Here is a 15,710-nt window from a genome sequence, read left to right as displayed (position 1 = left end):
GTAGTATTAGTTATTTAGGTATTAGCTATTTTATCTTGTACCCCGCATAAGATAATACACCAATTCGTAAACCAAAAGCTACCAAATTTAATACATGGATTAGCTGCCTCTTTACTAGCTACCAAGTGAATTAGATAGTGCAAGGTTTTTAGAAAAAAATACACAAGAATTAGCAAAACCAAAAAAATTATATGTGCCCATAGCAGATACACACACATCATATACTAGGCTTCTTTTGGTGGTCAATTATGCAGTCTTCAACTTTGGGGGTTAAAATTAAACCATTATACATGGTTATTATTATTATTATTATCTTTTAGGCGTATATAGTAGATGTTGAACTCCCTTTCGATAGTTCGTGTGTTTACTTCTTCATATTTTGAACCCCGTTCGTGAAAATCTTGGTTCCGCCACGAGTAGCAGGCGCTACCAGGTGGTTAGCTGATGTGCGTGTAAGTTTGTTTAGATACCATAAGTTGTTGGTACTGAAATTGGAATATCTTCTTGGCTTGTGCACTGCCTTTTAGAATGATGAGGTGTGTCTGGCGACTTGTTCGTCTTGGTTGTTCTCTTGTATTTCTAAATTTTTCTCATGAGTCTTTTCTTTTATTACAAAATAATGAAAGCCTAAGCGGTCACAACATCTTGTTGATATTGATTGAGTTGGACGAACTTTCGCTTACGGAATCCATCCATAAACCTAGACCCCGGTAACCTTAGTAACCAAAGCGTCACGATAACATCCAAAGGTGACCTTTCGGTTCTTAAGTAGGGGAGCAAGGAGGAGCATGTAGGAATGCCGACTTGTCCTGTGTGTCGGCAGATTTAACCAGTTGCCTATTATGTTGAACTTTGTTCTCTTTGGTTTTCGTTGAAGCTTCTTTTGCCCGTGCTTGATCTCTGATTGGGCGTGATGTCTGATATTGAGTATGAAACTATAGTTTACTTCTTATTCTCCCGTCAAGCATAACACGCTAACTAGTGTGTTTTTCATATCTTGCGAGTTGGCCTTTTTCGGTGGAGTTAACCTAGTTAACCAGGAAGTTAAGACAGCCTCACTATAACTTCCCATACATAGCTTTGCCCACCCCCGCATAATCTTACCCAACCTAACTTCCATTCCAATTAGCTGGTCCACCTCTCCGCTCTTTGAGGGAGGCTCTCCGCAATGTCTACTGTGTTCTTTATACAGGCAACGTCGACGCTTTGAAAATCCACTGTATGTAACCTTATGCGAACCACTAGAGTGATCATGACATGGTGTTATTATTTTAGAAATCAGGCTGTAAGACCATGGTGGTTGTCTCTAGCCGATTGCTGAAAATGGCATCTTTCTCTCTGTGTGTGTGTGTGAGTGCAGAATGGTTTGAGATGGAAGTGGCTGATAGTTGGGCAATAAGAGGAAGGTTAGTTGAGTAGAGTTGATGATTGATTATGATAGTCAATAGACATGATATTGAATTCATCAGTTCTTTTTTAACATAGCTTACTTTGTGTTTCTCAAACCTGTTTGAAAATGCTTCTCTCTAGCCGAGGGTCTTGTCAGAAATAACCGCTAGTAGGGGTAAGGTCTGCGACTCCGCATATTATGGGGTCACACTGGGTATGTTGTTGTCGTAGACATGATGAATCTTGATGCCCTTATATTACTAACACACTAATCAAATATTTCAAAATTCATTTTTTTTTCTATATTTTTGCGTATAGTTTGCAACTAGATTCAATGTTATTCTTTCAATTCGTAAAAAGTTCAACAAAGAAACTTATGGGTAAGGCGTTTTCGAGGTCTAAAAACGTGTGTATTTACTCATTTTCGCTCGAAAAGCAAACATATATTTTCATGTGTTTGACTCATGCTTAGAAATCTAACACGCTCGCTACGGAGCATATTGAAACATAATATAATTAAGTAAATAAAAATGTGCTCGACGCAAGAGGAGAATAAAGAGCAGCCATCATAACATACAAAGGTAACATCACTATCCTCAGGCAGTTACTATAACTTAGACCTGTAGAAGAGTAAAGTTCCTAAAAAAGACTGCATCCTACTTAAACAACACTGATTCAACATCCATCTATACAACTCCAATTCTAAGATAACCAAAACAACAAGAAAAAAAGACTTGAAGAGTTCTACGGATATCTTTCTGTTTCTAATTTTCTTGAAAACTGGAGTTGGACAGATTGCTAGATGCTAGTTGTACGACCCCGTCTGCAGTTGCTACGACACTCTTACATCCGGATATAGTGAACCGTACTCCACCAGCCATCATCGACCCTACTTTTGATGACCGAGACAATCCCCGAGGACTAGAAGTGCTTGGTCCGAAACTCAGTGAAGGATCAGCAGCCCACAGTAAACCATGTTTTTGTCTGCAGTGTGCGCCGAATCCACACATCATGTGCTATGCTAGTTTCCTATTTACAAGCTACTTTTACGTTGGCTGATGGAGGAGACTAGGCCTCTTCTGCCGGAGTAGGTGGTGGTGGAGGAGCGAGTACTTGAGCCCTGCATCCTAACCGCAAAATAGTTCCATGGCCAACTGAGCTACGGTTGATTCTTGAAAACAGGTCCATTTTAGTCCGCCTACATTGTGACGTGAGGCGACTAACTAACAACTCCAACGCTTCTTTCATCCACCCCTGTTGGCAGAGCTTTCTTGCTTCTCGCACGCTCATCTGCAATTGAATGTATAGAAATACCAGTAAGCAAAGACGGACATGTAACGTTGTTTATAGCCACATTTACAGAGATCGGAGAGATGCATACCCAAGATCTTTCGCGGATGTCTTTCTCCGGCCACAAATTTAGTTCCTCCCTTACAAATAAGGGAAACATATGCCCTTCGTACGCAGTGTCACCACTTTTGTTCTCGAAGTACCATGTTCCGAGTTTTCCCTGCAATACGGTTTTCAATCCCTCGTTAGAACTACCCTCTAACGACCTATACAAAGAGCGAAAAGTTGTATTCGGCCATAACTAACCTCAATATCACCACAAACACCAGCTTCTTCAATTGTCTCGCGCCTTGCTGCAACTTCAATTGTTTCATCCTTTTCCCAACCTCCCTGATACAACAAAAGCGAGATTTGTAAGCAAAACAGACGAGTCAAATCAAAAACTGGCATTGAGTTCGAAAACCATAGATCTGCCCGCGGCTAGCCACCTTTGGGAACAACAATCCTTTTCCTTTTCTCTGAGGACTTATGAGAAGAACTTCAAATGCATCTTCGTCCCCCATGGATAGGTCGATATTATCTTTATATCTGTAAGGTATACATCTGCAAAAGACACCGCAGAATAAGATATCGTTAGTTAATGTTTAAGCGTAAAGATCAACAACAACAACAACGATATACACCCAGTGTAAGGGGTAAAGTGCATGCAGTCCATATCACTACCTCAACCTCAGATGAAGTAGAGAGGGTGTTTTCGATCGAGACCATCGGCTCATAATAGTAATAACCAACAACAAACAGAAACCATAAAAGCACACAACACAAAATGGGATAACACACCGCTAGATAATAATGAAACAGATCGACTTGGTAAACACTAGTAATGATCAGATCGATATTGTTAAGACAACCGTGAATATACAACAGCTACTTCATTTTAGTTAATGTCCAAGAACAGTACATATCTCTACGAGGTAGGGATAAGGTCTGCGTACACTCTACTGTCCCCTAACCCAACTTCTGAGATTACACGGGGTATATTGTTGTTGTCGTTGTCCAAGAACAGTATATCATGTTTGCACTGTTACAATTTGAAAAGCAATAATGCACCAAGAAAGGGACATTTGAATGAATGTCTCACCTATCCATTCATTTAACAATAAAATAGATTAAATGACGAGAAAAATTGGACCTTTTCAAAGAGAAAAACAAAACATGTGATGAGATGAACACTATGTGCCACAAGCTCATGACAGTATTGACTATGTCAAGCTAATAGAAAAATCCAAAAGAAAAACACTCAAAAATACACAAGAGGGCATCGAAAATGACATAACAAGGTCAGTTGATAAGATAAAAGAAGGGAAAAAATAACCTAACATGTTGTTTATTTCTTTATGAGTGAAGCATCCAATATCCCCTGAATTATGGCCAAATTTGCCACGACACACTCTAACTTCACGAGGGTCCTATTACTCCTTTGAACTCAATTTTAGCGTATCTTTGTCAGTCTTTTGTGCTGACGTGACACCTTTGACGTGAGCATCATTTTATGTAATAAAAGCGTTATGTCAGCACAAAATGGTGCCAAAAGTGCGCTAAAATTGAGTTTAGGGGGGTAATTGGACCCCTGTGAAGTTGGAGTGTGTCGTAGCAACTTTGGTAATAGTTCGAGGTAGTACTGAATGCTTATCTCTCTCTTTATCAATCTTTGGAAAATGTCAAATCTGAAACAGTTCACCTCAAGTTCATTTTCGAAAAATACAGAAACTTTGTTATCGAAAACCAATTGATTGAGAAGCTGCAAGCAAGTAGTGGTTACTCCAAACACTCCACTTGGTAAATCATCCCATTTTCCACACACATAGAAGAACATCAAGACGGAGCCCGTGCAAAATGATCCCAGCATGATGGGCTCGGGTAATTTTCACGCGAATGAACCCGCCCTCCACCCCCGAGATCGGGGAAAACTAGTCCTGATTCCTCATCCAAGTAGTTCTCATTAGAGAGGCTAGTTCCAAATTTGAGTATATTAGGAGAGGCTAGTTCCATATTCACACCGATAACGGATAGTGGACAGCCCGGTGCACTAAAGCTCCCGCTATGGACAAGATCCGAGGAAGGGTCCCACCACAAGGGTTTATTGTACGCAGCCTTATACTGTTTCCAAGGCTTGAACACGTGACCTACTGGTCACATGACGACAACTTTACCAGTTACTCCAAGGCTCCCCTTCTACACAATACATAAGTTAACTTGTCCTAAGTGGTGTACGGAGAGGGCAGTGTGTACACACGCAACCTTTACCTCTGCCTTGAGAAAAGGTAGAGAGGTTGTTTCCCACAAACCCTCAGCTCAAGTAAAGCATAACACAAATCAAATATGTAAACCAAATACAGTAATGAAAAAGCCATACTAAAAACAACGGAGAAGAGAAGAACCATGTCAACAACAAATAATATGATAACTGAAGCCAAGCAGACAACATACAACAACAACATGCCCAGTGTTCCCGCAAAGTGGAGTTTGGGGGTAAAGTGTATGTAGTCCATACCTCAACCTCAGATGAAGTAGAGAGGCTGTTTTCAATAGACCCCTGGTTTAAGACAGATAACAATATAATAAATAAAAAACATAAAAGCAAACAATAAAAAGAAATATCACAACGCTAGATAATAATGAAACAGATCGACTTGGTAAACACTAGTAATGATCAGATCGATATTGTTAAGACAACCGTGAATATACAACAGCTACTTCATTTTAGTTAATGTCCAAGAACAGTACATATCTCTACGAGGTAGGGATAAGGTCTGCGTACACTCTACTGTCCCCTAACCCAACTTCTGAGATTACACGGGGTATATTGTTGTTGTCGTTGTCCAAGAACAGTATATCATGTTTGCACTGTTACAATTTGAAAAGCAATAATGCACCAAGAAAGGGACATTTGAATGAATGTCTCACCTATCCATTCATTTAACAATAAAATAGATTAAATGACGAGAAAAATTGGACCTTTTCAAAGAGAAAAACAAAACATGTGATGAGATGAACACTATGTGCCACAAGCTCATGACAGTATTGACTATGTCAAGCTAATAGAAAAATCCAAAAGAAAAACACTCAAAAATACACAAGAGGGCATCGAAAATGACATAACAAGGTCAGTTGATAAGATAAAAGAAGGGAAAAAATAACCTAACATGTTGTTTATTTCTTTATGAGTGAAGCATCCAATATCCCCTGAATTATGGCCAAATTTGCCACGACACACTCTAACTTCACGAGGGTCCTATTACTCCTTTGAACTCAATTTTAGCGTATCTTTGTCAGTCTTTTGTGCTGACGTGACACCTTTGACGTGAGCATCATTTTATGTAATAAAAGCGTTATGTCAGCACAAAATGGTGCCAAAAGTGCGCTAAAATTGAGTTTAGGGGGGTAATTGGACCCCTGTGAAGTTGGAGTGTGTCGTAGCAACTTTGGTAATAGTTCGAGGTAGTACTGAATGCTTATCTCTCTCTTTATCAATCTTTGGAAAATGTCAAATCTGAAACAGTTCACCTCAAGTTCATTTTCGAAAAATACAGAAACTTTGTTATCGAAAACCAATTGATTGAGAAGCTGCAAGCAAGTAGTGGTTACTCCAAACACTCCACTTGGTAAATCATCCCATTTTCCACACACATAGAAGAACATCAAGACGGAGCCCGTGCAAAATGATCCCAGCATGATGGGCTCGGGTAATTTTCACGCGAATGAACCCGCCCTCCACCCCCGAGATCGGGGAAAACTAGTCCTGATTCCTCATCCAAGTAGTTCTCATTAGAGAGGCTAGTTCCAAATTTGAGTATATTAGGAGAGGCTAGTTCCATATTCACACCGATAACGGATAGTGGACAGCCCGGTGCACTAAAGCTCCCGCTATGGACAAGATCCGAGGAAGGGTCCCACCACAAGGGTTTATTGTACGCAGCCTTATACTGTTTCCAAGGCTTGAACACGTGACCTACTGGTCACATGACGACAACTTTACCAGTTACTCCAAGGCTCCCCTTCTACACAATACATAAGTTAACTTGTCCTAAGTGGTGTACGGAGAGGGCAGTGTGTACACACGCAACCTTTACCTCTGCCTTGAGAAAAGGTAGAGAGGTTGTTTCCCACAAACCCTCAGCTCAAGTAAAGCATAACACAAATCAAATATGTAAACCAAATACAGTAATGAAAAAGCCATACTAAAAACAACGGAGAAGAGAAGAACCATGTCAACAACAAATAATATGATAACTGAAGCCAAGCAGACAACATACAACAACAACATGCCCAGTGTTCCCGCAAAGTGGAGTTTGGGGGTAAAGTGTATGTAGTCCATACCTCAACCTCAGATGAAGTAGAGAGGCTGTTTTCAATAGACCCCTGGTTTAAGACAGATAACAATATAATAAATAAAAAACATAAAAGCAAACAATAAAAAGAAATATCACAACGCTAGATAATAAAGGAAACAAGACACCCACAAGCTAATACTATAAACTAGCTATTCGAAATCACAGACATCACCAAAACACCACGAACAAAAGACTATAACAAACTACAAACACAAATACAAACAAAACACTTTTCCCTACTATTACGGACGTACTTCTGCCTACTAACCCTCTACCCTAATTCACGTCCTTCACAACTTCCTATCAATGGCCATGTCCATAAGCTGTAACTGCTCCATGTCAAGCACACATGATGTAATACTAAAATGAAAGAACAAGCTATTAACCTGCTATAACAAACTAAATCACTACTGTATTTTATTTTTCCTGTCAGTGTATACAAACTTAAACCTGAAATCTACAATGCATACACAAATTTAATAACTCTACAACAACATACTCAGTATACTCGCACAAAGTGGGGTCTGGAGGGAAAAGTATACACAGTCTATACCACTACCTCAGATGAAGTAGAGAGACTGCTTCCGATAGATCCCAGCTCAAGACGTATAACAGTATAACAAACAAAAAAAACATAAAAACAAACATCGCCAAAACACCACGAACAAACAAAGAGACTAAAAGAAATCACAGGCACAGATACAAACATAACACTCCTCCCTACTATTACAAATTTACTAACTCAAAATCTTGAATTTGTTTGTATTAAATATCAACAAACATACCCTACAACTTGTCGACGACCCTTGTTATACCTCTGCAAATGTCTACCAGTACGTGCAACCACAACTTGAACCACCATGCTTTTCAATTCAAGTAAATCTATATAATAAAATAAAAACACTTGAATTGCAAATTATATAAGTTTCAAGAACTCAAAATAAGAAAAACCCAAAAAGGGAAACACCAAAAAAAGGGTGAAACAATGGTGAATTCCAATTTTGAGCAAAAAAATGGAATCTTTATAACTAACAAGAACAAAAAAAAAAAACACTAGAAATGAAACTTATATAAGCTTCAAGAACTGAAAACGAAAAAAAAAAAAATCAGCAAAAGAAGGAGAAAATGGTGAATTACGAAGGATCGGACTACAAGAATCTATTAAACACAAATTACCGCAAATAAAAATGGAGTCTTTATATGAAAATTAGAAAAAAGAAAGTTGAAAATGTGATTTATAAAGGATTCAAGAACTGAAAATGAGAAAAACCCACAAAGGGAAACAGCAAAAAAATGGAGAGTTCTCCAAATTTGGAGTGAAAAATATTTGATTTGTAAGTTTTGTAATAATTTTTTTTCGTGTATAATGCAAAGTGGAAGAAACGTTACTTAATATATACGTATTTTAATAGGTGTGATTTTGAGTCATACGTGTGTGTGACTCAGCACTTGTGACAGTTTCTTTTTCTTTTTTTTTATTTGGGAAAAATGTTATGTTTTCATCCTGAACTATATATGAAATTGCTGAGACACGCCCGAACTTTAGGAGGATTCTATTACCCTTGGATTAATTAAAATCGTATTTTTAACAAAACACCTATTGTCTATGCAGTCACACGTATGTGCCACGTAGGCACTGAGGTTGTCAAAAATTTGATTTTAATTAGTCCAGGGGTAATAGGACCCTTCTAAAGTTCGGGTGTGTCTCAGTAATTTCGTGTATAGTTTAGGGTGAAAACAGTGCATTTTCTCTCTCTCTTTTTTTTTTAGATGTAATTAAAACTGACGTAAAGAACGTAGTGAAATGAGATACTTAAGAGTGAATTACAAAAGGTATAATAGATAAACGTGTTTTTTTTAATTTGGTCTCAATTGATATATACTTTCTTCGTTCAATTTGACTGGTCATTATTTTTTCTAATTGAATTTTCATTTTTACGTGTCACTTTTGACCTATTAAGAAAAGACGAAATATTTTTCTTATTTTACCCTTAGCATTATTCTGAACATTAATGAATAGGGATAGTCGGATAAAATAGTTGTATATCAATAGTTGTTTTCTTAATGGGTGCATCGTGTCAAAAAACGACAAGTAAAAGCGAACAAAGGAAGTATGTTTTCTAATTTTGGATGTATATAAGTAGACGCATCAGTTCCGAGGGCATAAATGTGCTATCCTATGTGACACGTGCATTCGGAAGGCAATATATGTGGTAATTCGCACCCTACGTGATGTTTTGTGTGTATTACGTTATTTAGAACACAGTATCTCCGCTTGTCGAATTTTAAACAAATTTAAGTGTCTGTTTATGCACGTCTAAAGCTGGAGGACATTGATTTCAGCTAAATCCAGGTTAAAGGATATCTTGATGTATGATGCCATTATATTTAATTTTTCATGTGAAATCGAATACAACTTTTTCAAGCATTTCGGAATAAATTTTATATATTTACTTTTTGTTATTTCTTTTATTTTTTTAATTGTTGATGTAACTAAAATTGATAAGAAGAACGCAGCGAAATGTGATACTTAGAGTGAATTATAAAAGATATAATTGATAAACATGTTTTTTAACATAGTCTCAATTGATATATACGTATGTCTTTCAACTTTGAATGTTCAGAGGGCATATATGTGTCATCCCATGCATGCGACACATGCACTCGGAAAGCATTGTGCGGTAATTCACACTCTACGTGGCGTTTTATGTGTATTATTTCATTTAGAACGCATGTATCTATTTGTTTAGTTTTATATAAGTTTAACTGTCTGGTTATGCACACCTATGTAAAAATTATTATAAATTCTAATTATTCACGATTTAAAATACTTAAAAAGTATGGCTTTTTTTTTTTGTTTATATATATGTGCATATACTTTCGACTAATTCTTTACTTTAGTTATTATATTGAATTTTTTTAAAATATCTCCTAATATATGGTATTAAATAATTTTCTATCTCATACTTTTTGAATTAAATTAAATTAAGTAGATACAATGTCTGATTTTTTGTTAAAGATACAATGTCTCCCATGTCATATTAAAGTTATTCACATGCAGGCTGGTTAAATTTCCAATTCTTTTATTAAAGTCCCTAGTTTTTATATTAAGATTTTGGGTTATAATTTCGGAATAAAGTTTTAGAGCAACGATAAAATAAATGCATGCGTTTCTTTGAAGTAATAATGCAAGATGTTTTGTCTATCGGACTATATTTTTGTTATTTGTTTGTTATTGTTCTTAGTATTTGCAATCCACCAATCCAATTAATTCGAATTTATACGGCAAAGGGCTTAAAAACGTAAAAAACACTTCTTATTAGAAATTTCATTATTCTCATAATTTGAATTCGATAAGAGAAATTGTGCCACGCATATGACACATTGAAAAGGAAAAATCTTTTTATTATGAATTTCTTCATTAATTATCGAATTTATAAATCTGAAGCTTCTAATTAAAAATACGATAAGAATATAAAGTAAGTAGAGGGCCAAAGAGAGTGACATAATTGGATTATTGCATCACTAGGAAATTTCCTTCGTCTAAATCAACAATAAAGGTTTATGTCATCAACACAAACCAATAATTCTTGTGGTATATATCAAGTGTAATAACAACAATTTCATGTACTTTCTCGAAGATGTGTTGGCACAGGTCGCGAGGAATCCAGGTGCATTTTGGCGAACGAAGCCAAATATTAGGTATTTCAAAACATAAGGGATGATCGAAATCAATATTTAGGGATAATCTATTTGAGAATTCAGGCTCGTAATAATTTCATGTACTTTCTCGAAGATGGTTGGCATGGGTCCCGAGGAATTCAGGTGCATTTTGGCGAAGAAAGCCAAACATTAGGTATTTCAAAATATAAGGGATGATCTAATTCAATATTTAGGGATAATCTATTTAAGAATTTAGGCTCCTAATTCGAACAATAATTTCATGTACTTTCTCGAAGATGATTGGCACGGATCTCGAGGAACTCAGGTGCATTTTGGCGAACGAAGTCAAATATTAGGTATTTCAAAACATAAGAGATGATCAAAATCAATATTTTAGGGATAAGCTATTTGAAAATTTAAGCTCCTAGTAATTTCATGTACTTTCTCGAAGATGGGTGGCGTGGGTCCCGAGGAACTCAGGTGCATTTTGGCGAAGAAAACCCAATATTAGGTATTTCAAAACATAAGGGATGATCAAAATCAATATTTAGAGATAATCTATTCAAGAACTTAGGCTCCTAATTCGAACAACAATTTCATGTACTTTCTCGAAGATGGGTGGCACGGGTCCCGAGAAACTCAGGTGCATGTGGCGAAGAGAGCGAAATATTAGGTATTTCAAAACGTAAGAGATAATCAAACTCAATATATAGGGACAATGTAATTAAGAATTTAGGCTCCTAATTCGAACAACAATTTCATGTACTTTCTTGAAGATGGGTGGCACGGATTCCGAGAAACTCAGGTGTATTTTGGCGAAGAAAGCCAAATATTAGGTATTTCAAAACATAAGAAATGATCAAACTCAATATTTAATAACGTATTGTAATTATTTTAGGGTAATTAATTAAGATATCTATTCTCAAAATTTAAACTCGGAATTTAGGTTGAGATTGATACTGTCAAACTATAATTTTAATAAATATTTATAATATTTTGATAAATAAAAAGGAATGGAAATAAACAAAACAAGTGAAGAAAATTGGAAGGAGTTGAAATAAATATTAGAGATGAGCTTTGGAGTAACGGTAAAATTGTCTTCGTGTGATTCACAGGTTATGATTAAAAACGTTAAAGTAGTACTTAACATTTATAAAGAGTAGATTATCTAGATCGTACTTCTTAAGGTATTGATAATTTCGGAGAAATTTCGTAGACCCTGTGTGAATGTAAAATATTTCGTACACCAATTTTGTTATTTCTGTAAGTAAATACAAATAAAGTATAAAGTATGAGATCATTTCTTCGAGTATAACATTTAAAAAAGAAATTCATAGAAACTTACTAAATATTTAATAACTCCAAAAAATTGTCACATCATACTGGTATCATCCTCAAGAGAGTCAATTTTTTTCACTAATTTAATTAAAGTTGGACAGAAAAAGAAGCTGTTACTTTTGCTTTTTATATATAATATTTTTTTTTTTGGAAAATGGAAAAAAAGAAAAGAAAGATAAAGTAATATTTTAGGATCAATTTTTAGGATATAGTCAATAATGATACCTAATAGTACTAATTAAAATGGAGAAAATACTTTGTTATCATCCTGAACTATACACGAAATTGCTGAGACGCACCTGAACTTTAGGAGGGTCTTATTACTCCTGGACTAACTAAAACCGTATTTTTAGCAACCTTAGTGCCTACGTGACACATTAGTGAATCAACACACTGAAGGTCTACGTAGGCACACGTACGTGTCACGTATGTGCCACGCAGGCACTAAGGTTATCAAAAATACGTTTTTAATTAGTTCAGGCGGCAATAGGACCCCTCCTAAATCTCAGGTGTGTCTCAGCAATTTCGTGTATAGTTCAGGGTGGAAACAGAATATTTACTCTTTAAAATGTGAGAGTTTAGAAGACCTAATATTTTGATTTCTCACTCGGTGTCAAGTAAACATATTGAAACTCGATAACATTTGAATTCGTATATTGCGGGATAAATTTTTGAAGGCAGGACTTTCAACGAGATTTTGGATCTCAAATCGAAGCTGCAATCACGTTATATCCTGCCTAATCACCTCTCTCTAATATTTCTTTCAAAAATAATTAATGAGGGACAACTTATGCTTCTCAATAACACTTTTGTCACTAATTTTATTTAAGAGTAAAGCATTTGGTATCCCTTTAACTATGACCAAATTTGTTACGACACACTCCAACTTCATGGGAGGCCCTATTACCTTTCCGAACTAAATTTTAGCGTATTTTTATCATTCTTTTTAGTTGACATGACACCTTTTATCAATTTTTTTAGTTGACATGACACCTTTGACGTGGACCCCATTTTATGTAATAAAAGCACTACGCCAACACAAAAAGGTGACAAAAATATGCTAAAATTGAGTTCAGGAGGATAATAAAACTCACATGAAATTGAAGTGTATCGTAGCAAATTTGAATATTTATCTCTTTATTTAACGACGTATAAGTAATGAATTACCTAAAAAATTATGTTAACCACAAGCACCTTAATGATAGCTTAACGATTAATTTCATAACTAATTTCCATTTTTGTCTATTAATATGAGGATAATAATAAAGTTGAAAATGAATTACAAGAGCATCTTTCCTGTTTAATAAAAGGACAATATTAAAGATCCAATTTTATAAAATTTCTTTTCTAAGTAAGTGGGACGTAAATCACTAGAAATTTAGGTTTGTAACATAACAAGTCTAAATAAACAAATTCTTATTAATCTTATATACCTTTCTCAAAATAAATAAATAAATAAATAAATTGAAGTATATGAGAACACATATCACTATAGAACAAAAATTAAACAATCAGAAGTAAGTCATCTTTAATAGAAAGCGCTTGCAATTTCCAATGTAAATGAGTTAGTTAAACCCTAAAGAGGAAATCGAATACCGCGTGAGAAGTCAAAAAAAAAAAAAACTGCGACATAAAAGATATAAGGTTGGATTTTCACCAAACATCTAAAAGTTTCGAACGTGATTATGTCTGGTTTCACATTTATTTATTATTTTCACTTTTTTCGTACTTTATTAGTCTCATCCAACCCTATCCCAATCCTCCCACCCCACCCCCACAAAGAAAAAAAAAAGAAAAATAAACTATATATAACAAAAAGGAGAACATAGAATCTCGTTATATCGTCGAGAAATCTGATGAAATGGTTGAGATCTTACTACTCTAAACATCAAATTTCATGTTCGAGTTTTGTAAATGAAAACTTTTTCAATACAGACCGTTCTACTTTCTTAGTAAATCTAGCATTATTAAACCAGATTAACGTGACTAGAATTCTGAATATCAGGTGATTAAATCAAAATTAAAAAAAAAAGAGAAGTAAAATAAAAGAAGTCCTAATAAAGTTGCCCACCCCCACGTCACCCCCCACAAAGAAGAAATAAAAAATAAACTGTATATAACAAAAAAAAGAACACGAAATCTCGTTATATCGCCAACAGACCTGATGAAACGGTTGAGATCTTACTACTCTAAACATCAGATTTCAAGTTCGAGTTTTACAAATCAAAACCTTTTCAATTCAAATCGCAAATCGCTCTACTTTCTTAATAAACCTAGCATTACACAACCAGATTAACGTGAATAGAATTTTGAATACCAGATCATTAAACCAAATTGAAAAAAGAAAAGTAAAATACAAGAAGTCCTTATAAAGTTGGCCCAATGTTTATTTTTGTGATGACATGACATTACATTACTCCAGTGACGGAATCATCTTTACTCTAGGGATTCATCTGAATTCCTTTAATAAAAATTAATAGTATTTTTATACTATTTTTATATCGTTAAAAATATTTTTTATGCATCTATAGTAAATATTAAATCCTCTTTGATTAGTTCGTATAAATACTTTTAAATCTCTTTAATAAAAATTCTGACTCCGCTACTGATTATCCATGAATGAAAATCATCCACAATTGACTTGCCAAAGTCTTTCATCTTACAATTTGTACAAAAATCAGAAATTCCATGTGAAAACTGAAAAATGTCATAACTATATTATACATCAATTATTGAATTAGCCACTTTTTCCAATTGAAGTGGTCCAAAAAATAACAAACAATTATTTTGTCATTTTTCGCCTCTTGATTTTTAAATTAGGAATAATACTCACAAAAATATTCAAACTTTGATCGAATTTTGAGTTGAGTATACTAAAACTTTGAGGGGATTAATCCCCCTCCCCCAAAATGCTATGTCCAGTTTCGGCGGCTGACAATATAATACATGCGTCAATCTTATTTTTATATGTATATTTTTGGCAGATGGCGGTGTAATATACGCGTCAACCTCATATTTACAGGTGTCCAAGTGGACAGATATATGCCATTAAAATACGAAAAAAAAAATCTAGGGGTAATAGAACCCCCGCAAAATTCAGTATGTTCAACTGAAAATCCGATCAAAGTTCATGTATTTTTGTGAGTATTATCACTTCAAATTATGTAAACTTAAATTAATATTTTAGAATATATTTTTCGTTATATTGATATGAGAAGATCTGCAAATTATTGTTCTTTCTGTCTGATTTTTTGAATATTTAAATTTTAAATTTAAAATATTAATTTAATCTAATTTAATTTAGGTTCAAAAATTAATTTTGAGACATTAAGTTACGTGTATGAAGTATCAAACTTTCTTACCAAAAAGGGCTATGTCTATCTTATCTTTTTAGAGATAAGAATTTATTTATTACGTAATTTATTTTCTCAATAATTTTTTTTTGAGCCAACGTATCGACGATGACCCATCTAGCTAATTTTCGAGCATCCATTATAATATATCCAGTTCTTAAAAAAAAAAAAAAAAAGATAAAAAATTTAGTTAGATTTAGCAAGTTTTAAACCGCTCCTCCTTTATTCAGATTGTCGAGTCTGAAGTTTTGAATTATCGAGAGTTTAACTTCAGACTCGAAGA

The 15,710-nt window shown here is 34.8% G+C and overlaps 1 protein-coding gene across 2 annotated transcripts; it reads right to left on the bottom strand.

The window, feature by feature from the left end:
* Positions 1 to 1,938: 1,938 nt before the first annotated feature.
* LOC107870137 (nudix hydrolase 18, mitochondrial) lies at positions 1,939 to 8,542 on the bottom strand. 2 transcript variants are annotated; one of them, XM_047412413.1, is made up of 6 exons: positions 7,859 to 8,443; positions 7,060 to 7,101; positions 3,168 to 3,282; positions 2,986 to 3,069; positions 2,771 to 2,899; positions 1,939 to 2,679 (listed from the first exon to the last, which is right to left on the bottom strand). In XM_047412413.1, the coding sequence occupies exons 1-6, from the start codon at positions 7,933 to 7,935 to the stop codon at positions 2,458 to 2,460; spliced, it is 669 nt and encodes a 222-aa protein (XP_047268369.1). In that variant the 5' UTR covers positions 7,936 to 8,443; the 3' UTR covers positions 1,939 to 2,457. The 2 variants fall into 2 exon arrangements, with proteins under 2 accessions (XP_047268369.1, XP_016572052.2); XM_016716566.2 differs by lacking the exon at positions 7,060 to 7,101 and having other exon boundaries at positions 7,859 to 8,542.
* Positions 8,543 to 15,710: the final 7,168 nt, after the last annotated feature.

Source organism: Capsicum annuum, chromosome 5 (assembly GCF_002878395.1).
Source record: "Capsicum annuum cultivar UCD-10X-F1 chromosome 5, UCD10Xv1.1, whole genome shotgun sequence".
Lineage (NCBI taxonomy): Eukaryota > Viridiplantae > Streptophyta > Magnoliopsida > Solanales > Solanaceae > Capsicum > Capsicum annuum.
This window is presented reverse-complemented; position numbering and strand designations above follow the sequence as displayed.